General features: G+C 38.5%; 2 protein-coding genes across 6 annotated transcripts; one reads left to right on the top strand and one right to left on the bottom strand.

The window, feature by feature from the left end:
* Positions 1-216: 216 nt before the first annotated feature.
* Positions 217-16250, top strand: csf1b (colony stimulating factor 1b (macrophage)). Of its 5 annotated transcripts, none has more exons than XR_011038805.1 (9): positions 217-427; positions 6310-6429; positions 6841-6903; positions 7000-7170; positions 7267-7468; positions 7553-7685; positions 15604-15647; positions 15730-15753; positions 15893-16250. XR_011038805.1 is itself a non-coding variant. In XM_068340125.1 (9 exons), exons 1-9 carry the CDS (start codon positions 398-400, stop codon positions 15894-15896), a joined length of 795 nt encoding a protein of 264 aa, XP_068196226.1. In that variant the 5' UTR covers positions 217-397; the 3' UTR covers positions 15897-16250. The 5 variants fall into 5 exon arrangements, 3 of the variants coding, with proteins under 3 accessions (XP_068196226.1, XP_068196216.1, XP_068196236.1); XR_011038804.1 differs by having other exon boundaries at positions 15727-15753; XM_068340125.1 differs by having other exon boundaries at positions 7549-7685.
* Positions 16251-17731: 1481 nt separating this feature from the next.
* On the bottom strand, positions 17732-20239 carry fmodb (fibromodulin b). The gene is made up of 3 exons (XM_068304235.1): positions 20127-20239; positions 19010-19900; positions 17732-17883 (listed from the first exon to the last, which is right to left on the bottom strand). Exons 2-3 carry the CDS (start codon positions 19896-19898, stop codon positions 17732-17734), a joined length of 1041 nt encoding a protein of 346 aa, XP_068160336.1. The 5' UTR covers positions 19899-19900; positions 20127-20239.
* Between the last annotated feature and the right edge of the window lie 6396 nt (positions 20240-26635).

Genomic DNA, 26635 nt, shown 5'->3' with positions numbered 1-26635 from the left:
CAAATGCCGTCACTGTTCGTTTCAAACTCCAACAGTTTTCGCTGCTGTTTATTATTTTTGACAGACATGCTGAAGGTAATGTAATTATCCAGTTTATATGTAACCCATAGAGCGTTCTGCCTATGCATTGGGCGTTGTGTCCTGTCATGCAAAGAAGAGGTGGGAGGTCTTTAAAAAGGCTGTCTGTCAGCTGAAGCAGTCTTAGTTTGAACTCGGTCTGTGCAGGAGGAGCACACCAGGCGATGCACTGACGAAAACAACCACATGACAAAGTGTCACATTTACATAAGAGCAAATTCCTTTCTGTGGAGTGGACCTGAATATATGACAAGGATCTTTTTGCTTCAATGTGTGTGACAAAGGAATCTGGTGTTTTCCATTGTCAAACACTTACCAGATGACCATCCTGATTCAGAGCAAAGCTAAGGTAGGTAAGAACTTTCCTTTAATAAGTTCATCAACCAGACTTGAGGATACGTGCATGCTTGTGGTGGTGGGTGCAGGAAGTTTGCTGCTTGACTTTTTGATTTTAATGTCCTAAATACATCATAAACAGCGCAAAGAAAACAAATCATGTGGCAGTCGAAATCTGCATCATGTGCTCCTGCATTTGCAACATACCACTGAAATTAATAGTATTATTAAATTAGATTAATTGCATTATTTATCAAGTGTGTCCCCAATCACACAGAAGCAAACATGGCAGCCTTGGAGCTCACACAGATTATTCCTTTATGTTCAGAATTATTTATTTCTGTTCTCCATTTCAGTGACCACGTGCTAAATATGGAAAAGTCAATATATTCAAATAATTCTCATCCCAGCTGGATTGAAAATAATTTCCCCTTTGTTTGTTAATCTCATAAATCGACTATGCAAAAACAGAGAGAGAAAAAATTGTTTTATTGATTTCATTTTATAGATCGCATCTGTTGTGTTTGTTTTTTGCATAAGCTGCATCACATCTATTAAGAGGAAAACTAACATAACTCTGAAGTGTGAACATTTTTCCTGCAGTGGGACTTTGCATGCTCAGTCAAAGGATTAAATCCATCTGAAGCTAATTTTAGTTTTATAGTCACCCATAGACATTTTAATACCAAGAGTCATCAATTGAAGGGGCCGCTGTGTGCCAGACGTGCAGAAGGAAACTGGTTTTAAAGTAACATCAAGCCAGGTTCTTCTCAGGTCATGCACAATTACAAGGCGTCTATTATTGGTAATGTTGCAGCACTGACCCCTGAGGAGATTGTACAAATTCTTCTTGAAAGCGGATACTTTGTCAAATCAGAAGCCGACTGTGATACATAAATAATGTGCTGGGAACGACTTCTACCTGATTCAGGACATTAGAAAGTTGATTTTGGATTGAAATGTGAGAATTATCCGTGTTCGCCCCACAAAGTTGGCACCGTTTAGTCGGAAATTCCACTTAGTTTCTTTGGTTTTTCTTGTAAAGCACTCCCTAGGAAAGATCTCCTCAGTCTGTGTGTTTGGGAGGGAAGCTGAATCAGAGACTGGGTTCGTATTCACATGGTTAATGTCCGGATGCTACACTTGCCCTGAACATTTCCATGGCTTGAGAGCTGGTGATTTTTATAATGCTTAATGCCTAATAAAACCTGATCTAATAATCATGTACTGAAGCAGGAACAAGGCAATGTCACATTAATGTTTGAGTTTTATAAACTAGGGTAGTTAAATTAATCACACAAGTAGTTTTTATACCTCTTTTCCGTAAACAACCCACCTCTATGTTTAATAGAGGATAAAATGACCTCAGTGAACTTTTTTCACAATAAAATTTAATAACTGTACATTTCCTTAAGTGGCCCAAACATGTAGTTGTACACCAGAACACAGACACTGATTTAAGTTTATTGTGATGTAACTATTTATACCTCAGAAAACACACACACACACAGACACACACACACACACACACACACACACACACACACACACACACACACATCATAATTTAGAATATTATAAATGGTATTATAATCTGCATCTTAAAATAATTGCACCCAGACATGTACAAACACACTGGCTGATATTGTTAAGTACAGTTCATTTATGTTCTTTGTTTTCATTGATTCTATTCTTATTTATTGTTGGGGGGTTTTTGGAGTTGGTGCAACAGCTAATTATATGTGAATGGATCAATCCAACCTCCGGGGCCCAAAACACATGATTGAAACTTAACATGATAACTTCCTATCCCACGTTGACATTTAGCTCAATTAAAAGCAGTATGTTCAATATGAACTCATTTGAAATGATATTTCCAGATCTCCTCGCTGAGCAGAACATCTGGTAAATGGTACGCTGACACACTTCCAGGTCCACTTTTCCTCCTGCTCTCACACACTCTCACACACTCTCACACACTCTCACACACACTAACTGAAGACAGATAGACATAGCTGAGTTGAGTTGAGGTTACTTTGACCATCAGAGTTTTGTGGTTCACATTGCAAGTATATTACTGAAACAAGAAGCCCCCCAGGGCCCAAGTCCATACAGGAGTCAATGTATAGGGTAGTAATCCTGTTGGACACTGTTTGTTGTTGTTGTTGTTGTTGTTTGCAATGCTGGAGGCTGGGAAGTGAATCAGTGTTTCCTTCCATGATGGGGAGTTTTCTGTGTGTATAAAACCACAGAAACACAAAGAGGGTCATGAAACATTTTGTTGGTACATGGTGAAGGCTCGCTTTGTTTTTAGCCGATTTATGAAAAACATCGAAGGATAACAGAAGGAATAAGTGTTAGACGCAGAAGAAACGTCTTGTGCTGGGAGTTGAAGTCGCTTCCACTTTTAAATAACACAAAGCAGTGCATACACACATGAAAAACCAGTCAAACACAAAATGCCCACAAGGCCAGGAGTTTATTTAGTTGTGGAACAGAGCAGATGGAACTTCGGGTTTCACGATTCTTCAACTTCCCTGCACTTGGACAAGTGTGAGAAATTTTGGGTGTATGAGGATGAGAGTAGTGGAGATGGAGATAGTGCTGTGTCTGAAACATGCCATGGCAGGACCACCGAGGTGCAGCCCTCTTTAGGATCTGCCAACTGGGGAAGAAAGGTGCCTTTTGTTAAAGCCTCCACTTTCCACCCAGATCTGGCCTCAATGTGGTTCGTGACAAAAAAAACAGGCTGGAGACCCAAAGGACAACTTCTGCCTCTAGGTGGGGTCTTCTGGAGGCTATGCAAGCAACTGTTGTAGTTTGATAGTCCCATGAGCGCCGCGTCAGAGAGGCCAGCGGTAGTTCCTCCTCAGTTTGGTTTCTAGCGGTGCAGCAAAACAAATTTCTGGGGCCACTTTTAGCATTGCAGATTTTTCAGTTACAAATGTGGGCCATTCCAAACAGTCTGTAACCTTTACTCAAACCATAACCCCAACTGACACAGGTCTGTAGGATGTAGAATCAGTGGGCTACAGGTCCAGGCAGGATCCAAACCTCAGAATTGTGGCTCCACCAGCACCACACAGCACCACTTTGAGAAAGAGGTTGCGGTTCTACAGTAAAATAATGCCAACACTAACCCACCTAAAATAATGGCCATGACAGGGCGATCTCTGACTGCTGACAACTCCAGAAGCATCTGCTGCCTTCACAGATCCAGTTTTGCATGCAGCAGCAGGTTATTGATGAAACATGTACCAGCATCCGGATGATTTCTGTTCTCTGATTATCCCACCAAAGCAACGCTAAACCACATTTTATCAGAACAGCTTTCAAGGAAAACACTTGAAATAATAGACCGGTCTGTTTGTCATCCAAAGTTTTTCTGCAGGGAGAATGTGGTGCACTATGAGCTTCCAAATACAACAGAACAGACCATGGACTTAATAACATGTCAAGATAGAACGAATGAGACAGAATTTCACTTTCAGTAAATCAACAGTTATTTTCCTCTTATTCCAAATGCTTACTAAGTGTTGTTGAATGAAAAAGCAAAGGAACACAACTGTAAACATGTCCATGTCTTCACTTCCTTTAAATGAGCTCCAGGCATGAAATTCAGAAAAAGCTGTAAAAAGTGTTGGCAAAAGGCTGCAAAACATTCATCCATCAGCACTTTTATCAGTAGGTTATATTAGTAAAATACATCAACTGTCAAAAGAAGGCTCTCACTCTAGAATGACAGAGTATGTGTGCACACAACACTCCATGATCTGCAGACTAGCCCTAAGAATACAAACCTAAATCCGGTGGATCCACATCAGATCAGACAGACTCATGGACATTTCCTCCCACAAGGTGTCTTGTAAAAAAAATTCAGTTAATTTAGCTTAAAGCAGCTGACAAACCATCTTATTAAGATACAAATGGTATGAAAAACATAACTCCTTGATGGGGAGAGTTCTCTGAAAGAAAACTGACAACCTGGACGGTTAAAATGTGGATTTTCAAAATCCTAAAGGCATTTAAATGAGGTTCTGCACTGAAAACCCTATTGTAGGAACACGGAGCTAATAAAGATAGTTAGATAAATAGATATAGATGAATAAAGCTCGTATACTTTAGGTCTAAAGGTCCAAATGGCTGAAGAAACCTTGATTAGACACTGGAATTAAAAACATGAGTATCAGGACACACGTTTCTGCTATGGAATGTTATATTTTGTCGTATATCAGCCATTATTTTGACAAAAGTAATCACATTACACCACGAATGAGTGTGATTGGACCAGAATGAGCTGTTTGGCCAGAGATATGACACATTTGTTATAATCACTTTGTACAACAGAAAAGCATTAGCACATTTGAATATTTTATAAGTTTATTTACATTTAGATTAAATGTATCCCTCAATGTTTCAATCCCACTGCTACATAGAATATATTAAAGGGCTGTACGATGAATGCTATGTTTTATTAGGGCATTCATTTCATTTTCAGCAGCCTATCCCAGCTGATGCAGGGCGGGAGGTGGGGTACATCCTGGCAAAGTCACCAGTTTATTAGAGGGCCACATGAAAGACAAAAAGCAATCATGCTCACATTTGTGGATACAGGCAATTTAAAAAACAACAGTTCCCCTATAAATTGTATTTAGTTAGTGCTGGGTGGAACCCAGAGAACCTGTGGAGAACAAACTTTTTGAATCTTCTTGCAGTGAGCCAATAGTAATACCCGTTGCCCCAGGAATAAAACATTTAAATTATATTAAAATAAAATAGAGGGACAGCATCAAATTGGATTTACATGGTCCAAATGGTGTGAACCAACAGATAGACGGTGATGAAAACACAAACTCATGAGTTGCTTCAGTACAGAAAAGAACAGTTGTGTTCAAATCCTCTTTTCTTTTGTCTTCATTTTACCAGGGGTACCCCACTGAGATCAAACGTCTGTTTTATACCTTTCCATACCTGCCAAAAATAGCACCAACGCACATTTTCCACATAAAATCTTATAAATTAAAAATAACAATAACAAAATCAGAGGAAAAAATGTGCTCAAAGTCATGATACCTTTGGTTTTTTTACCTGAGTTTTAAAAACATTTGGGGTTATTTTAACTTTGAAGTTTTAAAGCCACAGGTAAATTGTTCCAACTAAGCATGGAAAAACTAATGACAATAATTTTCAGACTTCTAGTTTATAAGATAAAATTAGAAGGCATTTTGCATGTAACATTATTTCAACTAAATACCATTGATTAAGGTCACTGGTGACTAATGCACTTGTGATTAGTGCACAGTGTAGAGTAAATCACCACAGGTTGCAGTAAATTTCAGAGCCACGTTACACAATACATGCTCTCCAGAATGTGAAGGCAGTGAGAATCATAATCGGGGACAGATAACAAGGTGGACTCTTTACTTTTTTCAATATAAAAAGGAGAAAAAATGTATTTCTGAAGTAACATTATAATAAAGGTCTCAATATTTTTGCAGCATACTGAAAAGAGAAATGGTCTTGATTATTAGCCCATTGTATTTAAAGTAGACACCTGCTTAATTTGTTTCATGATCATAGTTTGATTTTACAGCTCTGGAGATAATGAAAAGCAGGCATTTTATTTTTGTTGTTGTGTTTTTGTCTGAATTGAGAACAGGATACAGCGTTCTTGTTTTGCACGCTTGAGATGCTCCAAACCATTAGCAGGAGAACGTGCAAAATAATAACTGTATCATCAGCATAAAAATTGTAGTTTTAAAACCCCAATAAATTTATCTTTTTACTCCATGTAAATACAGACAAACCACAGAGAATAAAAGAACTATCCACTGACTTTAGCGACGCCGGTTCTTGTTTGGTTGACATGTAAAGTCACATCACGTCTTGTGTCAGTTGCAGGTAAAGTGTCTGTGTGTGCTGATGTTCCTGAGTTTCCCTCTGACGATGACGGAGGTCCCCGGTCCATGCAGACACTCCATCACAAGAGAGCACCTGCTGACTGCCAGGCGTCTGGTAGGTGCACAAACACCAGACAGATAGATATATACTTTACTAATCCCGGAGGAAATTGCATATATCCACTGCTCAGGCATTACAAAACGATTAAATACTGGATAAACACCAGGAGAAAAAGAAACACTGACACCACAGGACATACCACAAGAAACTAAATATAATATAAACTAAAATATAAACAGTATAAAATTTTATAAAAAAAACATAAGTAAAAAGTAAAAGTGAAAATAGCTCTCACTTTTTATATTTTTTGTTATTTTACTTTATTTAATAATAACAATAATAATTTAATATATTAATAATAATTTAATAATAGTAATAACTCATTAGCAGCTGAAACAACACTAGAAACTACTTCTAAATTGTACATTTCGTGCTGAAAGATTTTTTTGTTGTTGTTTGTTGCAGATGGATAATCAATTGAGAAGCGGGTGCTCGATAACCTACACATTTATAGAACGGAGAAGTTTGGTAAGGTAACATTGGTTTTGTGTTGTCTGTCCTGCTAACGCTTTCTGGTTGGAAACTGTTTTTCTGATTTCTATCCTGTTGTGTGACGGCAAACAGAGCAAATGTTGCTTCGTTAAAGCTGCTTTACCCTGGATCCTGGAGCTCCTCACCACACATTTTAAATATAGCCGGGGGTCAGTCAACGACGGCTATGTTCAGTCCCTGAGAGCGCTCATCCTCAACATCTACTCTCAGAAATGTGTGCCTCAGATTAATGAAGAGGTTGAGGTGAGTGTGTCTGCTGAGGGGTGAACTTGAAGGAATTGCCCAGCGGGGGGAGATGAACTATTTAACAGACTGTGTGTTACTTGGAATCCACTGCAGGATAAACCAGAGAGCTTTGAGATGCTCTATAGAGGGTCTCCGTCAGAGGCGCTGCAAAGGGCGTCGGAGGTGCTGGCTCTTTACTGGGAACTGGTGACAATGAGTGACGTATCGGTCGATTGGAGGTGCCAACATGAATACACAGACGCCTTTGGCTCCACGACAGACACGTCTATAGAGTCGTCCACAGAATACTATACAGGTTGGAATGTTTGGAAAGCTGTGCAATGAGTTAAACAGCTGTGTTGTTTCACTTGGATCACAACATATATTTGTCTGCAGAAAGTTATGGCAGGAACTCAGCAAAGGCCTCGCACAGAAACCCCGTCAGAGACCTGTACAAACTTGGCTTCATCACAGCGTCAGTCTGCGGAGGAATGGTGTTCATACTAACTCTCTACTGTCTCATCACACAAAAGGTACTGGTGTGTTGGATTTTACTTCCTACAACTCAGAGTCTAATAAAGTCTGCTTACAGTTATGTTCAGAAAAGCAGGCTAACAATCTACTTTTGCCTTTTGAGTCAGTTTTTCAGTAACACATAATAATACTTAATGGGTTATGAAACCGGGTGGAAGCGAGTGTCGTGCACCATGGGAAAAAAAAATCACATAACTGAAGAGCCACACCCAAAAAATAAAAAAAAGAAATATAAATTATTGTTTTCTTTTATAAAAAAACAAAAACAAAATTTACTGACCAATGAAATTCCAAGTTCTATGTCTGGCCAAGATTTCAGCTCAAGAAATCCGCATAGATAATTTCATCACTGCTTGACAGGAAATGTAATATGTCAAACATAATGCATTCCTCCTATCCTGTTTACCACAGCAATCTAAAACTGGGTTGTAAAAGTTGAAACACTTTAATGTGAATATTGTGGCGTTTCATCAAACGGCGGTGCAGCGGTTGTTGAGCGTCGTGGCCATAAAACCAGACATGCAGAGAGTTCAAAGGTTCTCAGAAACTCACTAAAGCGGCTCCAATCATCACATGATGTAAACATTTTGATCTGAAACGGGTTGCAGGACTGGGTCTGGCTAAAGGGCTCCGCAGAAACCCCTACAAAATTTTAAAGTAGCGGTTCAAACGGTGCATTTCACCAAGAAGTTTGTAATTTACTGCATGTATTCGGTACAATTTACATGGTTTTTAATGTTTTGTTCATAAATTAACTCCTTCATCCTGCCTGACTGACGTCAGCTGTGGTCAATATGATCTCTACACTTCAACACCACTGCTTTCATTGAAACCTGTGTACACGGATTAGCAGTGAATTTCCAACATTCGCCGTGAAACAGGAAGTTATTGTAACTGTGCTGTCCATGTTTCAGTCTTTACTAAACTCGTCTGATAAGAATGTTAATAACAGAAATGTTTTTTATGCATTTTGTAGCAACCATTTGATTTTCTTGGAAATTCGAATTCTGAATTTTGCTAATCATAAACTGGAAGAGGAGGGGCAGTGACTGGGTGTTCTCTAGCGCCACATGGTGGACACAGAAAGTGATTATAATTCTGTATCAAATATGTGGAATGGGCAAAGGTTAGATTATATACCAGATTGAACGGGGAAAAAAAGAGGGAGAACTATAATCTTATTAACGCAGACTGTAATATTCTGTAAACCATTACAGACGTAAACCATTCAGTTGGCCTTGTTGGTTTATCAATTTCATGGTAATTTTGAGTATTGTGTATTAATTTGTAGAATTCTGTACAGGCAATGACGGGAAGCTGAGTATTGTGAGCAGCAGCATGAATAAACTAGAAGCACTAGAGAATGGTGTTACAATGATGGTGGACATGAAACTGTGTGCTTCTGTGTAGATATGAACGCTTGTTGAATAGATGCCATGCAAGTTTGCATCTCCTGATAAATCCAGAGGAAAATCGATAGTTACCCTGCATGTGAATGACTGGACGTGTGAGAATTTCACTGGTGTACGTGTGCATGGGAACTTTTTGAGCTTCATTGTCGTGAATTTGAATTTGAACTTTTATTCTATGAACAGCTTAATTGTATTATCGAGTAAAGTCTTGACTTTAATTATTTATGCAGCACCTCTAAATGCTCTCACAGCACAAATACAGGTGAAACTGTAATTCATGACCAAATGACATGAGATGACAGCAGTCAGGAGATGCTGCTAAAAGATTTAGTCAGTGTTCAAAACATGAAGTCCTTCATGTTTTATTATAAAGACGGGGATTTTGATCAGTAGAGGCAGGGGATTGATCGTAGTGTCACAGCAACTGAATGACGGTATCAATAATTCACAGCATGCAGTCACACTGGAGAAGCTCATGAGTGGCAAATTAACTGCAGAGAAATACATCAATTATATCATCCAGTCAGTGATTATTCTGGGGCTTTTGCTTCTCCTAATTACATTTTATGACCCCACGGGCACACAAGGCCTTTGATTATCTACCCCGGTGCAAACGCCTGTTCTCAACATGCCTGTTCTCAACATGCCTGTTCTCAACATGCCTGTTCTCAACATGCCTGTTTGGAATGGGCACTTTTGTTTCCCTAAGGGAAATGCTGGGTCAAGCTTTCTTGAAAGACACTCTATTCTTCCATGGGGGGCCCCCCCACCCCTGCAGTACACCTGTCCTGATATAGCTGCGTTAAGCTGCAAGAGTTTTACACGTCATCTTGTTTTCATTGCCTCCATTATAAAGTCTTTTCTCAGAAATGTGTTCTGCGTGCTGAAGCAGTAAACAGGTCTTATGGTGTTGTGCAGCCCTTCCGCCATCTTCACAAAGACTGCCAGTATTTTTCATTTCAACTTGTCACGCGGAGCTGTTGTCCTTTTGTGATAAGACGTGTTCTTTCTATTTATTTATTTTGCAGCGCTTACAGAGCACTGCATTGTTCAGTCTCTGCCTGAAGTATTCTACCAGTTACGATGATCAAGGGAGAGGATTTTGGGCTGTGGCTTGTTCTTCATGAATTTCTCTCTAATCCACAGATGTGATGTTTTGGACCGGTTACAGCCGTTGTGTCGAGGCGCCATTGTCATGATCAATGACGTCGCTTTAAGTCATAGTCCCTGCCTCTGCGCAGATGTGCTGTTTGCTTACGTATTGTATTATTAATTTATTGAGTGTCGCATGTCTAAATTATACCAAATCTGCACTTCCTTCTGCCCCCCCCCTCCAAGCGATAGTCGAATGCCAAGTTTGAATTAGATCAAATCAAGCGTTTCTCGGGATGCTTTGATTTACGCGCTTACGATGCAGTAAATAATCATGTGTTGGTGGGTTTAACCCCTGCTGTCATGAGACCTGCCTAACTAAGTCATGGATTTATTCGTTTTTTTATTTTTTGGGTTAATCCCTGTTACTTGTTCACAATATGTGAATATGTATATTTCATATGTTGCGTATGTTAATATGTATGTATATTATTTAAGTATGTATGACCCCCTCCTCTCCCCTGCTGCCGCAATCACACAAATTTCCCCACTGTGGGACAATAAAGGATTATTATTATTATTACTATTATGACTTGCGTACAGAGATTCCTTTGCCTTCTCAGGGTCTTTTAATGATTTTTGCAAATTAAAATTAATAAATTCTTGCACTGTTTTCCCAAACACCACCACCACCACCCCCATCTTAAGGTCAGAAAGACCCAGCCTCTCTGGAGAATGTTAACCAATCCTAACCTCACCTTGTCAGTTGTCAGTTGCCTCTGTCCCAACTTTTTGGAACACGCTGCAGGCATGAACTTCAAAATGGTTTTATAATTTTCAAGAAAACAATTAACTTTTTAGTTTTCAACATTTTGACATGTACCCTTTGCTCAATTTTGGTTTTTGCAAATCGTTTCGTTCTGTTTCTGCTCAGTACCCCTAACTTTTTGGGGATGTGGGGTTCATTTAGTTTTGTTGTTTTGACATCGTAAAAATCTGCAAATGTTTTTTTTCGTTTTCAGCAAAACATGATATAATTGAAACTAAGTGGTAACTAGCATTAACATCCATAAAGACCCCTTTGTGTTCAGTGAATATTTGTTTGTGATCGTATCATATCAAATAGGATGTCACCGTCTCTAATATGAACACTCACCAAACTGTCAGGGAATAATAGACACCACTGAGGCTCAGTGTTTCACAAAATTTTGCGGTGAATTAATTTTAATTGAGGAAAAGAGAATTGAGCTCTTTCTGCTCTGGATGCATTCTGACTGTTGTTTCTACCAGAAAAAGGAAGAATCAGTTGTTTATGTCCTTATTAACTACATACAGTAAAAAGAATTACTGGGCTTCATGTTTCAAAATGCTATGCTTGGTCTACTGGCAATAATTAGTCGTCACACTTTTATCTTTGATTCCGTCTCACCCCATTTGCTGTCTCACTTGCATTTTGCCATGATGTGTGATTAAATGTTCGCCCTGCCAAGTGCCCCAAATCACTGAACTGTCTAAGCCTTTAATTAACATCATCTGTGCATTCAGTGAGAATGTGTGACTACATGAGGATGCAACATCTTACAGCTCTGTATGAGGAAATGGACAACATCTGTGAATACTTTACTTTAAAAAGATGTTTTTTCAGCATTATTTTCCCCTCAGCTAGGCTTAGCAAACAGAATTAATTACCATCCACATTATACAGTGAGCTAACTAATATCGTGTTCACATTCATTTGTATTTATGATTGCTTTCCGCTGAATGAACTGTAATTATGCAGCAATTGCATTTTTCTCATGGAAGCAAATCCCTTAAAGTCTACGAAGACTCCAGGTTTTTGTTTGAGGCAAATGACTTAAAGTTTAAGCGATGAGGTTCATGTGTGAAGGGTTCAAGTGGGATTTGGCAAAGTCGGAACTCCAAAGTTGTGAACATATGGAGCAAAGATGACAGAATGTTCTGTTCTCGTCTGCGGATTAAGCATACATTTGAAGACATTTAAAATTAGTTTGTAAATGTGAAATTTTCTGTCTTTCAGAATACAAATGACAAAAACTGATGGTTAATAGCATTGTTAGTCAGTCAGTCATCTTCAGAACTACCACCGCTGTATCCGCCGCAGCGGGTCACGGGGAGCCAGAGCCCATCTTGGCAGCGTAGGGCGTGAGGCGGGGGACACTCCGGGCATGACGCCAGTGCACCGCGGAGCATCGTTAGTTTGCAGTGAAATTCACAAGGCGTGATTTATAAACATTTTTATAATTTACTCAATTGGATTAAAAGCAACTGAAAAGTGGCCAACAAATATAAATTGTAAGAAATTTGTATTGATTGATTTGTACTTGTATGACAAACTTGGAAGTTTAAAGTACTTACATATGGTAGCGCCCATATTCTATGCCTGCTCCATGCATGTAAAAACACATTTTTTCCGTCCTTCAGCAAACAGTGCTTGTTATGCCAACAAGAATCTGTGCAATAATCCTTTGATATATGCTAGACTGAGTTAGAACTAATCATATCATTATAATCATAATTGGATTCACGCACTGGAGGCAGTGCCATGTCATGATGATTTGTTCTGTCTCTTATCCACATATCACAGCCATTATCCAGACATATTTTTCTTTGGAAAAAACGGTCAATTGAAGAATTCTCCACAACGTTGCATGAATTACAAAACAATTAAACCACTATTTGGTCATAATTTTAGTTTGTAATTCTAAGATATCCATGTCTACATTTTCCGAACCAGAGGAAAAGCATTACTCAACACATGAGACCGCAAAGTATGATGATTGGGCAAAAGCTGCAAAAAAAAAAAAAAACAGAACATGGTGATTGGACAAAATTTTAAGGTTGTGTAGACATTTTTCTGCAGGATATGTTTTCCCAGATAACGTCACTCTATTGTGTATAATTTCTGTTTGTTTTGATTTTTGACATAGTTAGGATGTTAGCCGCAGTAAGTTAGGTTAGGTTAGCCGCAGTAAGACAGAGTACATGTGTGTGAATGAGAGGGACCCAAGTGGAAGAGTGAGGTTACAGGGAGAAGAGATCAAGAAGGTGGAGGATTTGAAGTCCTTAGGGTCAACAGTCCAGAGCAATGGAGAGTGTGGAAAAGAGGTGAAGAAGCGTGTCCAGGCAGGATGGAACGGGTGGAGGAAAGTGTCAGGTGTGATGTGTGATAGAAGAGTTTCAGCTAAAATGAAAGGAAAGGTGTACAAAACTGTGGTGAGACCAGCGATGTTGTTTGGTCTAGAGACAGTGTCACTGAGGAAAAGACAGGAGACAGAGCTGGAGGTAGCAGAGATGAAGATGCTGAGGTTCTCTCTGGGAGTGACCAGGATGGATAGGATCAGGAATGAGTCCATCAGAGGGACAGCACATGTTAGAGGTTCTGGAGATAAAGTCAGAGAGGCCAGACTGAGATGGTTTGGACATGTCCAGAGGAGAGATAGTGAATATATTGGTAGAAGGATGCTGAGTTCTGAACTGCCAGGCAGGAGGCCTAGAGGAAGACCAAAGAGGAGGTTTATGGATGTAATGAAAGAGGACATGAAGGTAGTTGGTGTGAGAGAAGAGGATTCAAAGGACAGGGCTAGATGGAGGAAATTGATTCGCTGTGGCGACCTCTGAAGGGAAAAGCCGAAAGGAAAAGAAGAAGAAGAATTGTATTAAATTAACTCCACTTGAACTTTTCCAATGCTTGTGCCCTCCTCAAATTTACTACTCTCTGGACTCCTTTGTGACAAAATGGACTAAAAACCTGATAAAATCATCATACATCAATATTTTTCTACTTTTTTTTCATAAATCACGTGAACATATTTAGGCCTTCCAGAAACAACCAAACCTGAAATCATTTTTTGTAGGGGGATGGGACTGTGGTGGTGAAAAGAGTCTTGAATGTGTCAAAGATCAATAATAAATTTAATTTGATTTTTATGTAGCAAATACTCCCTGTGGATACAATAGTGGCCAAAAACTGCCCCATTACTTCCATTAAAATCATGTTTTTTAATCTCCCTGCCATTACAGTATATACCCATGCATTCTCCAATGTTAGCAATTCATTATGAAGAAAAGTAGTGATATTTGACATTTTTACTGTATTCCAACAGATTCCACTGTTTTCCCATTTTAGGCCAATGCATGAAATTGCTATAAATTTGCAGTTCATGTTACCTCAGGGGTGGCTAAGAGTTCTGTGTGTGTGTGTGTGTGTGTGTGTGTGTGTGTGTGTGTGTGTGTGTGTGTGTGTGTGTGTGTGTGTGTGTGTGTGTGTGTGTGTGTGTGTGTGTGTGTGTGTGTGTGTGTGTGTGTGTGTGTGTGTGTGTGTGTGTGTGTGCTCAGATAATTTCAGCGGTCAAGAAAAGGCATCTTTTGAACCATGTGTTTTATGGATTTGAAGAACTATTTCAAATTTGTTCACATTTTCTACATTTTGCTGTGCTCTCTTGTTGACGAAGTTTTCAAACTGTTAATTTTCATATTGGGGTGGCTCAGTGTGTAGCGCTGTCACCTCACAGAGTCTTTTATGTCCGGAGTTTGTATGATCTCCCCATGTGTGTGTGAGTTCACTCCAGGTTGTCCAGCTTGCTCCTATCTCTAAAAATTTGCAATCACTCCAAATTGACCGTAGGTGCGAGTGGTTCTTAAGAAAAGGATTTAATGTTTGTTGTTAGCAGTGATTTATAAAAAGAAAACCATTACTGTATGATGATTTTATAGCAGTTTTTGTGTGCGTGTCCATATTTTCCATGTCGGATTTACAAAATGCACCAATGGAGCATAAAAAACATGCATGAAAACTTCATTTCAAGGAAAAGTTTTTGCAAAAATTCAGGCCACAAACTGTAACACAGCAAAATGATCAACAAAATAATAAAAAGAGAAAAATGTACAAAAAAAAAAACCTGAGGAGGGCATAAATAAGACTTAAACATGTCATTTTTACTGCCTCTGCAAATGAAGAACATGAACTGTTAAATCTGTCAACTCTAATTGATCACCTATGGCTCTTAATGATTTCAATGAAGTCCCTGCAGAGAGTCAACAAATTTCATTGAGAAAAACAGGGAGTCAAAGAGACTGGAGCGTAATCTCACCAGGTGGTCTAGTGTTACGACTCTCATGCAGGTGACCCGGGTGTGATCTTATTGGTAGTAGTTTTTGTCAAATCATTTTAATCAATGTATATTTTCAATGTTAAATCAAACTTTGGTGCAAATCTTAAATATAAATAAGTCTTAATATTCTTTATTAAACACTTTTTAGTGTACACCTTCCAGCTGATGATGATCTGATGAAGCTGACATGAACTGTGACTCATGGGAATTATTAAATATATATTTATAATTTCATTTTACTTTTGCAGTTCTATTTAATATTCTTTCTTTTTTTTATACAGAAAATCCACAACTTTCACACATTGAGATCATACACAAACACAAGGTAAGGATATGTATTCTAAATTTAAAAATAATCAATAATCTCTGCGTGCTGAGCTAATCTGATGTCATTTGGATTACAGCAGAGAGCTGCAGGGCATAGAGATGGAGTGAGTATCATTCAGTCCTCTTTAATCCACATTAACTGCTTGAGCTGAAATAAATCCACAATGTAGAATGAAAGTGTGGTGCACAGAAATGTTATTGTCTTGTTTTTTTCTTTTTAAACTCATTATTTTCTCTCCTTAGGTAATAAAGTCCTCATTGCAGCAGCAGGAGACAGAACACTTGTGAAGTTGTACATTTTTCTGTCTAGAACATGTTTCCATAATATTATTATTGTGTGTAATGTATAATAGTCAACTATCTAACCAGAAATGTTGTTTTGACTGAGAGCAAAGATGGTCCTTATTTGAAATAATGTGTTATGTATATTAAGTTTATGTGTTTTATTACAGTTTTATTTTTACACTAGTCTTGTATGTTGAATAATATGTCTCCATTTGATACCATTTAACCAACTGTTTGCAATACTGTTTGACAAAGGCAAGTTATTTATTAGTTTGACTTTATTCAATCTTCATATTGATAATAAAAGTTCCATGAATAAGAAAGTGGCATACGTCTTTATTTTACTGACATGGAAATAGATGAGAGTGGTTAAGAAAAAACATGACACAGGAAGCATTTTCTTTGTTTGTCACACACTTGGTGCATAGATCTCGTAAAATAATTAATAATCACTTATAAATTCTAACACACCTGACTTTGAGGCCAATTCTCAACAAATTTTAACATTTGTACATACTTTGAAGGCAACAGTTTATCTGTCAACTCAGTGTTGTGCAAGTGTGAGTACAGAGCAGCAGGAGAATGGAAAACGTGGCCCACCCCTAAACTTCTGCAGCCCCTTGGAGTCCAACACAACACGATGTGTAACAGTTCTACTCCCACCGGCTGCAGCTTATCAGTTGGAAAATCACTGTTGGACCAGTAGCAATCATTATTCATCCCAAGACATAGATCCATTACTAAGCAACAAAAGTATTCCAATAAATCATCTCTGTGCTTTTCTGCAGGAAACAGCTGTGAAAGGTAGCTGTAGAAATTGTAATGTGTGTGTGTGTGTGTGTGTGTGTGTGTGTGTGTGTGTGTGTGTGTGTGTGTGTGTGTGTGTGTGTGTGTGTGTGTGTGTGTGTGTGTGTGTGTGTGTGGTTGTGTGTGAGAACAGCCTAAGCCAGTCAGAATTGTCAAGAGGTCTGCCGCTCTTTGTTTCTCCCAACGTCTGTCTCTCTAATCGTCAAAGAGTTCGTCAACATCTTTTTCTCAGATGTAATAAATACAAGAAAGTAGTGAAATGATTTTAAAAAAAGATTCGTTTTTACAAGATTTTAAATTATGATTATTTTCTTTTAAAAAGCGCATGTTTAAATTAACCAAAAATAGTTTTCAAAAAACGTATAATTGTTTATATAATAGTTTAAATCCAATATTTAACCATATTTAGATCTCATTTGAGGAGGAATGCATGTTCTCTATTTGTTAAATTCACAGCAGCTGATTGCACACTCTTAAATGTTGACATATTGATGGAAAAATCACTTAGTCTTTGAAATTAACGTAATCTGTAAATGAAACAACAAGGTGGCTAAAATGTCATTAATGAGAATCATTGCCGCTCCTTTTTTTTATCATCTTGTGCCACATGGTGGTGGCAAAGATCAAAATTGGGTCTTCTATCAACAGACTTAATACAGGTTGAGTTAATCATGTATCATGTCGAACATGATCATATCAGACGTTGTTGTCTGCTGCAAATTATTTTACCCAAAAACCAGATCTAATAATCAAATCAAATGAGTTCATCATTTGTTTACGTGAATACAGTATAACTAGAATTTCTTCTTGATTTATTCACAATCTATTAAATCATTTGTGATTATGATGACAGCTGTATTAATAGCTAAACAACATTGAGAGTAAATGAAGTGAGATGCAGTGAAGTAGGAAGGAAGAGGTCGTTCATGCGACACACAGACAATAACAGTGGATTGGATGACATGAATCAGCCGGAGAGATGAAGACGAGCTATACTTCGACGAAGGCGACATGTCTCAAGCAGTAAGCCGCTTCAGCAGGAATGTCTTCAACACGGATCTTGTTGGCATCCAAACGCAGCATTCTCAGCTTAGAGAAGTTTTTCATATCAGTTATTCTGCAGAAACTGCTGAGGGAGAATTCTGGGAGACACAAGAGGGAAGAAAAATGAATGTTGGCCAGGAGCTGCTGGACATTCCTCCTTGTTTTTATCCCCATGTGAATTATTACAGTCTGTATTTAGATTGTCTCACTTGCTGAATTGTGCAACTCTGAAGCCTGCCTGTGACATACAGTAGTTTGAGTTGTCCAAATTCCCATTTGGAGCATAGCTTGTCAAGATAACTTTGCATCTTGTTCTGGTTTTGAAATATGTGAGTTTGAGTCGTCTGAGACTAAGTGGGCTAGAGAATAAAAACATACATTTTTCTGTGGGACTACAGCCTCTTGTTTTACACCCACCTGCCAATTAAAAATGGTGATTTCTCCATGTCACCTTAGGGGCTCCGTAAAGAAGTAATACCAGTTCATTAAAAATATATAAATCTTCTAAAAACATTAGTAATGTGACAAATACACCATCAGATGTTCTTTTACAGGTGTCCCAGCATTTTGCGACTACATCAGTCCATGAAGTCACTTGTTCTTGTGAAACATCTCACGAAACTCGATGCTCACACGTTTACCTTTTACCTGAGGGACCAAGAGGATGAAGCTTCGAGCTTCCACTCCGGCACCAGTAATACATTACTACTAAAGTAAAACTCCCAAGCTAGAAAAAATTTATAATAAAGTTGCTAAGAAAGCTGATACACATTGGATTCATTTTTATTATTATATTAAGGAATTAACAGGTGTATGCTGGTCGTATCATTTTATTTTGTTGTATTTATCCGCCACACCTTTAAAGGTGCGTGAAAATATTATCTGGAGAAAAAAAGGTTGGAGAAAACTGGATTAGGAGACCCCTAAATCAATAGAAAGGCTTTACGCTAAAAGTTTTGATATTATTCTGGGAACCAATGAGATCACCTTAGAACGTTCAATAACTTAATCTTTCATCCACAATCAAAACATGTCTGGTTTGGGACTTTCAACTTGTGTGAAACCTGTTTGTGTCATTCAGCAATTTTCAGTTTATTCACATTACAGTATTTGTGTGCTGTCATGCCTGAATTACGTTTATATTCCCAACAAAACTTTAATTTTCTATTTTCCTTTAATTATATTCTATGTTGCCAGAGAGGGTGAATAGTGGCGTGTCCATACCTTTGATTTTATTGGCTTGTAAGTAGAGGTTCTCCAGGTTTTTACTGACAACAGGGATTTTCTTCAGTTCATTGAAGGAAAGATCAAGTTCAATCAGTGTGCTGATATTGAAGACGTTGGAAGGAAGTCCTTCATCAGTCAGCTGGTTATGAGCCAACCGAACAAAATGCAGTTTGGGATGTTTGGTAAGAAAGCCCTCTGGCACACTTTCTATGTTATTAAAGTCTAAGTAGAGCTGCTGCAGCCCATCAGGGAGATTGTCTGGGATTTTCCTCAGCCTGTTCTTCCTGAGATCCAGCATGGTCAGAGACTTCAGTCCACTGAAAGCACCTCCAACATCCTCTAGAACGTTTGAATGGAGTTGAAGATTGGTGAGATTGGCCATGCCCTCAAAGGAATCAGGGGAGATTTTTGAGATCTGGTTGTGACCGAGTCGTAGGTCTGTGATGGACCGAGGCAGGTTTGGGGGAACATCTGTGAGTTCGTTGTGATCCAAGAAGAGCCGGTCCAGGTTCTTGAGTTTACTGAACACATTCTGTCCGATCTTGAGTGAATTAAGCTGATTGTGAAACAGCACAACCCAGACCAGGTTAGTCGCGTTGTCGAACACCCCGTTCTGGATGCCTGTGATTTGATTACGCTGTAGGTACACGTACTTAATATGAGCCGGGACGTAGGGCACGTGATGCAGGTTACGGCTCTGACAGTACATCGCTGTGGGGTAGGCGGGGGGGCAGTCACACTCCAGGGGGCAGTCTGTGCCCTCGGCTTGCCAGCTTGCAGGCCGCCACCGCCTTCGCAGATGGGACAACCAGTGGAAGTGGCCGTAACGCTGACAGCTGCTTAAATCCAGTAGTCCCATAAGTAGGAGTGTCAAAGCCAGCATCATCCCTGAGGAGGAAAAACACGTCATTATAATAATAAATAATAATAATACATGTGAATTCAAATGAAAGATATTTACCTCTAACCTAATACCAAAACTATAAAAGACTGATACCATGAAACAGATTACAAATAACACCTGATAACTGATAGGATGGTTTAATAATTCAGTATTTTTTTCTAACGATCACTGATGCAGACTTAAAGTATACCTGAGGTACAGTAAACCTACCGATGGGTCGATCGGACACGATGCCTCCTTTCTTGCTAATGTTGCGTGCGGCTTCTCAGACTGAGTAAAGTACAAAGACACACACACACACAACAAACGCGGCAGCAAACCCCACCAACCAGCCTTGTTCGAGTGCTTACAGCATCCTTCCTGCATGTGAAAACTGAACTATAACATATCACCTCCTGTCATGTCAGTATCAATCCCATCTGCCAGCCGGTGGAGACATCTGCTTTTTAACAAGCTTGTGTTCTTTTTAGAACGCCATGGCATATCATTATCTCAGCCACTCAAAGCGCGGCTTTGGGTTCACCGCTGTGGAGTTGAGTTTATTGAGGGGATGGGGGGGGGGGTCTTTGGTATGGAAAATATCACAAACTTGAATAGATGCTATAATCCAGGTTCTGTTAAATAATATAGTTCTGCTTAACTTTGTAATCTACCTGAAACTGCTGCATGTTTTTGTCTATTACCACCTACGAAATTAGACAAACCTTGTATTTTGTCTCTTTCCTGCCTGCAACAGGTGTCAATTACAGTTCCACATGTTCCAAACATGTCGAACGTTGCTGGTTTTGTCAAATACAGTGTTCAGATGCAGATGTTTTTGTGTTGACGCCTGCAGATAGATGACCTCCTATCATTCCTGTGATTGTCTCCAGAATGGGCCTAACTGTTCCTCTCTGCTGAGGATAGAAAAAACAAACAAACTGGAGAGAGGATTAATTTGTTTTTCAGGAAATTTGCAACCCAACTTCCAGTGATGAAGAAAATGACAGTGTGCTGATTTGGAAATTGAACCTTTTCAGCAAATAATAGCTTATAGCAACCAAATAATAGCATTCTATTTGATTGGAGAGGCAACCTGAGGATAAACACATGGGAGCACTTAGCATGAAGGATTTGGCAAATATTCAGCAACAACACAAATGTCTTTCTGTCAAAAAAAACCTTTACTCTATAATGAAAACCAAATATGTAATAGTAAATTGATACTGTAATAACTATGTTGCCAGTAAATGTCACTCAAAGTAGCGTAACTGTTGAGACAAATTCAGGCACTTCCAGGAAATTTGTGCTGTTTGAAAACTTTGACTTTGATTTATTGTTCATTTACGACCAGATGATGTTCAAATCTTCCTGCAATTGACTTAATACAACAGACATTAACGTCTACGTCTGTGTCGCTGAATGTGCTATGAAAAATTAAAACAAGATGTAAACGCTGAAATTAAAAGGAATTAGAATATCTGGATTTGTAATTACTCAACAATTTATCAATCTATAATTTCAGAGTCTAAAAGGTCAAATTGTTCCACTTAAAACCATAAATGCTTTAAGACTGATGTGATGGTGGGAGAATAACAGCGAGACTAGAGTTACCAAAGATGGATGAGCCATAATGAAAAAATAGATTCTCAGTCCAAGGACACAGATGCTGCTGATAGACCTCAGCGTAGGCTGATGTGGATAAACCATGACCTGCTGTAGGTGAATGTGACCTACTTGACATGAAAATCCTTGGCATTTGGGATGATAATCCATGGGCTTTAGTGTCTATCCTCAGCAGGATACATGCAGAATAGATCATTATTATTATTATTATAACATGAAGATTTTAATTCCATTTAAGTGATAACAATTTTTGTAACGTTAAAAAATTAAACAAAACAGACTCTACAAATAATTGTAGTCTTCAGAGAGTAAAGGTGACTAACAAGATGAGCATAATTAAATTTAAAGAGCTTTTCTGTTTAATATTTTTTCTGAAATCTCTTCACATTCCACTTCTCTACAGCTGATAAACTCGTAATAGTTGAAAAAGACCTGTGAGACCTGTGGTGATCAGTGCTAGATCAGCTTTAATCTTAGATGAAAATGTCAGTCACTCATTCTTTTTACTTACAGATACCAAAGGCTACTGTCTAGTTTAAATGCATTTACAGTCTTATTTTTGTTTTTTTCTGCCTGTTTTTACTTCTATATTTGGTGTATTTAATCTTTTGGTTGTAAAGCTAAAGTGTATTTCTTGTATGAATGATTTAATTCAAATAAAGTTTATAATTTCTTTTTATTATAAAGACAATTTCACAAAAAGCAGAATTATGTGTAAAATTAATTAGAAAAGTACCAAACAGTTGGGAGGATGAGTGATATGTAAGATTTTTATCAATTATTTTATGTGGATCTGGATATCAAGGCAGATCTAAAACTTTTCTGGTCATCGTCTTTAACATTAATATTTTCTTGACATTTTCGTACAATTCAGAGGGAATACAAACATATTTAGAGGCTTTATGTTTATGACTGTAATCAGTTTGGTGCAGATCCAAACAGAAATTTAGTTTGACCTGATTCAAATATGAAATAATGGGGAAAACTACTTACAAATTATAGTTACGGAGCTATGGGTTTGCTGATTAACGATGGTTTGATTGAATCAGTGGACACTGTTGGATCTGGGCAGAGGTTTTCACTCTCGAGAGGTCGTTCCAGCTCAAAAAACAACTTTACACTCTGCATCACACCCTGCTTTGAAAATGTTTTTATTGTTTTTTAACATTATTTTAGCCTTTTCTCAGTATTTTCTGACCTGAAGTGTTATGAAATGCATTAACATTTATTGGTATGCATTGACAAATGCTGGCCCACCATCTCACAAAATAACTAATAAAACCGGCAAGCCCCAGCAGTCACTCAATGGTTAATAATATCCAGGACAGGAAATCTAATTTTATTGATAAATGTCTTATTGAGGACACACATACATCATTAGTCTCAAATTTGTTTGCATCCGTGTGTGTGTGTGTGTGTGTGTGTGTGTGTGTGTGTGTGTGTGTGTGTGTGTGTGTGTGTGTGTGTGTGTGTGTGTGTGTGTGTGTGTGTGTGTGTGTGTGTGTGTGTGTGTGTGTGTGTGTGTTTGTAAGTATGATAACCTGCAATGATTGGAATTCATTTTTCCATTTTGTATAGAGGTGGACCGTGGGTGGAGGAGGTGATAGGAATTACAAGAGATCAATATATTCTGTATTGACACAATATTTTTCATCTGTTTCACATTGTATTGGTATAAATGTGTGTGACAAAAAGCTTCTTGTTGGTTCGCTTTGACGGTGACGTTTCAGTGAAAGCCTACGTGATAAGATCACAGTCATGCCAAGCTAATCAAAGACAGAGAAGGAAGTGACTGAGTTTTCCTCGTAGAATTCGTAAATTCACTTAGCTTAGGTATTTGCTTTCATGACTGTTTATATGACTGTCTCTTCCTCTTTGTTTACAGACTTGTGGCATGAAGGCATCTTTAACCAGGAGTTAAGATGGAATTTAGCAGGTGGAGGAAGCCCAGACGGAGTAGCAGTGACAGTCAGAGTGGGTTCAGAGAAAATATGTAATGTAATGGATGAAATAAAACTCTAATCATACCTGAAAGCACTTTAGCAAGAACAACAAAACCAGAAATACATGTAAAGAGGTGGGACTGTAGGTAGGGACGTAACCCTTCACACCTAATACATCACAACACACGTTTGCAAACTACCTGTGCCACTGACAGGTACGCCATTCCGGATGGTCCAATCCTAATTTAGCTAAACTAATTGAGTTCATAATCCAGTTTTGTTTTTTTTTGCAGGTGTGCTGGTTTTTCCTGTCTATAAATCTCACCTGCCTTATATACCTTTATATTGCTTCTAAACTGTGGTGAGGGGGAAGTACATAGTTCTTCATTCAAAACACAAGCAACTGAACTCAAGCAAGCAATATCAAGCAACCAGAGCCATGACAGAGTATAACGTGACTCAGCTGATAAATTGTTATGCAGTTATGTGCAGGTTCCCTTGAGAAGATATTTATATATTCAGATCTGATTAAAACCGTGTCTCCAGCTGACCCGGTTGTTTGTAGATAAGATATGCACGACACATGGTTTATTATTGACTGTGTGATCCCAGTGGAATGTACTGATTTCACATAATTGTCTCTCCCTACTGGCTAAAATCAAGACATAAAGCCATTATGATAAGAGGAAACAGTGAATGAGATGCAGATTTGAGGAAATTAAAGATCATAAATAAGCATCTGTTAACCTTAAATTTAGGGATTATTTTATGGGTGCAGTCCAGACCGCATTTCCTTTGAATGAGTCTCAGAATGTGAGAAAACAAATGAAGTCAATACGGAAAGGCTTTTCTTTAATTGGGAAAATCAAGATTACAAGTTATTGCAGAGAGAGACGTCCCAATAACTAATAGGAGGGTTGAGTCTGTGGGTGGCGGACATCCTGGCTTATTACAAACACCACTGAAAAACAATGTTTACAAGGAGAACATCGATCAGCACATAGAGGTGTGATGAATTTACAATATCTATTTAATAGTACAGACCACATGCTTTACAATCATCAGTAACACACAGGGAGTTATATTAGAATTAGAATTATCGTAGCCGACCCGTCTCTTCCCCTGAAATCAACTTGAGGATTGTTTTTAATGAAATACATCCTCAACGCCTCGTCCTACTTTGATCCGTACTCTTTGAAGACTGATGACTTTAACTTGATTTAAGCACATTGAAGAACATTTGGTGACTTCCTTTGATTAAAAAAAGTAGTGCAAGTATGTTTGGGATGAATGAATGAATCTTCTACCTGGAAACTTGGGTGTAGATTATTTCTCTAACTACAGACATGTAAAAGCTTCTCTTTCTGTTTGTGTGCATAGTGGAATAAATAAATGAATCTTTTCTCCAGACTCAAAGCTAAGTCTCCCATCTGGGCTAGTTGGAAATTATAAGTCTTAAGGAAATATTACATGTGTAAGTTATGTGTCTGTATACGTGTTTGCAGTTACGTTCGCTGGCCTGGTTAACCATTATAGCAGCAATGCTTCATCTGAAAGGAACTATAATTGGTTTAATGTCAAGTAACACGAGTCACATTTTCTCTCTCCAAACTTTGAGATCGAGTAATAAAATCCACATTTGACTTCAATCTTTATCTGTGGTTTATTCTCAAATTTTTATACATTTCTGTGTGACTGAATTCTTTACCCGCGATGAACTTGCGACTCTTCCAGGGTGTACCCAGCCTCCCACTCAATGCCAGCTGGGTTAGGCTCCAACATAACCCGTGAACCATATTTTGGATAAGTGGATAATGATAACACGGTTATGATAATCTTGTCTTCAAGAAAATAAATACATGAAAGAATGAATTCTTTACAGGAGCACCGTTAAAGATTAAAGTAATCAGCACCTGTTTTGATGTCTAGCGATGTCATGGTCCAGCGCTACTCGTATTAGTACACTGCAATTTCAGATCACATGCTACTAAACTAGATGTGCAGTTTAAATCATGCTGCAGGAGTACTGTAGAGTGTGCAGCATGCTAAAGCTGAGAAAAGCCAACAAACATGAAGATAATAATGGAGACATTTAGGAGAAACAGGACAGAGGGAACATTAGTGGACTTTGATGTCTGTTTAGGTTCTCAATCATGGTCAGTGGGCTTTGGCAATGAATGACCAGGAGCCATGATCATTTCTCCAGCCTCAGACCTGTAGGATATGTTGGAATTGCATTCTGGGAAGGTCATTGACTGTTCTTTGCAAGGACAAGATCATCAGAACAAGATCAGTCTCCCTCGGCAGGGATTTCCCTCCCTTTCTCATTGGACAGAAGACTTGACCCTTCAGTGTCCTGCATGTTCCCTGCTGTTTTCTTCTTTGGTCTGTTCGCATCTCTCCCACGGTAGATCTGTTTGAAATGTAGCTTCATCAATGAGCACCACGCAGACCTCAATAAAGCAAGCCTTATGTCTCCGCATAAAGAATAAAGACTGTGTTATGCATCCAGGAAATGCAGGTCACATGATTACTGACTAACTTCTAAAGCGCTTCCCCAGGAGTTGCAGCACAGACGATCATCTCAATGTTTCCCATTGAATGTAAGATAATTCAACATGCTTGTGTTGTAACAGGTGCATCAATGTTCCCAGCACATGTGCACAAACTAGAACCATCTGTACATCAGACGTGTCTAGTATTTACTTGGTTGACAGTGTCCTACAGTCTTTCAGACTTTCAGTCTAATAAAGTCAAACTGATGATGAGAGTGGTTTCACCTTTGTGTCTCATAAAAATTGTCCATGTCAACTGTCTGCTGTGGAAGCTCCTTATAAATGGATTGTGCAGCTGGCTGAGGAAATGGTTATGGTGTAACTAACACCTCTGGCAGTTTCTGCTCTGTCTTAGTTATATACTTAGGTTCAGGGGGCGATTTGTCAAAAAAAATTGTGAAAAATTCTTGACAGACAGACAGACAGACACTTTGATAATCCCAAAGGAAATTCAGATTAACTTCACTGCTCACAACAAAATACAAATAAATACATATAGTGGTGACTGACACAGACAAAAAGACATTACCTAAATTACAGAATTAACATAATTACATAATTAACTACAATAACAGTACACATAAATAAAAAGGAAGCATAAGATGACGAAAGAAGC

The sequence above is a fragment of the Antennarius striatus genome, chromosome 2 (genome assembly GCF_040054535.1).
Source record: "Antennarius striatus isolate MH-2024 chromosome 2, ASM4005453v1, whole genome shotgun sequence".
Lineage (NCBI taxonomy): Eukaryota > Metazoa > Chordata > Actinopteri > Lophiiformes > Antennariidae > Antennarius > Antennarius striatus.
This window is presented reverse-complemented; position numbering and strand designations above follow the sequence as displayed.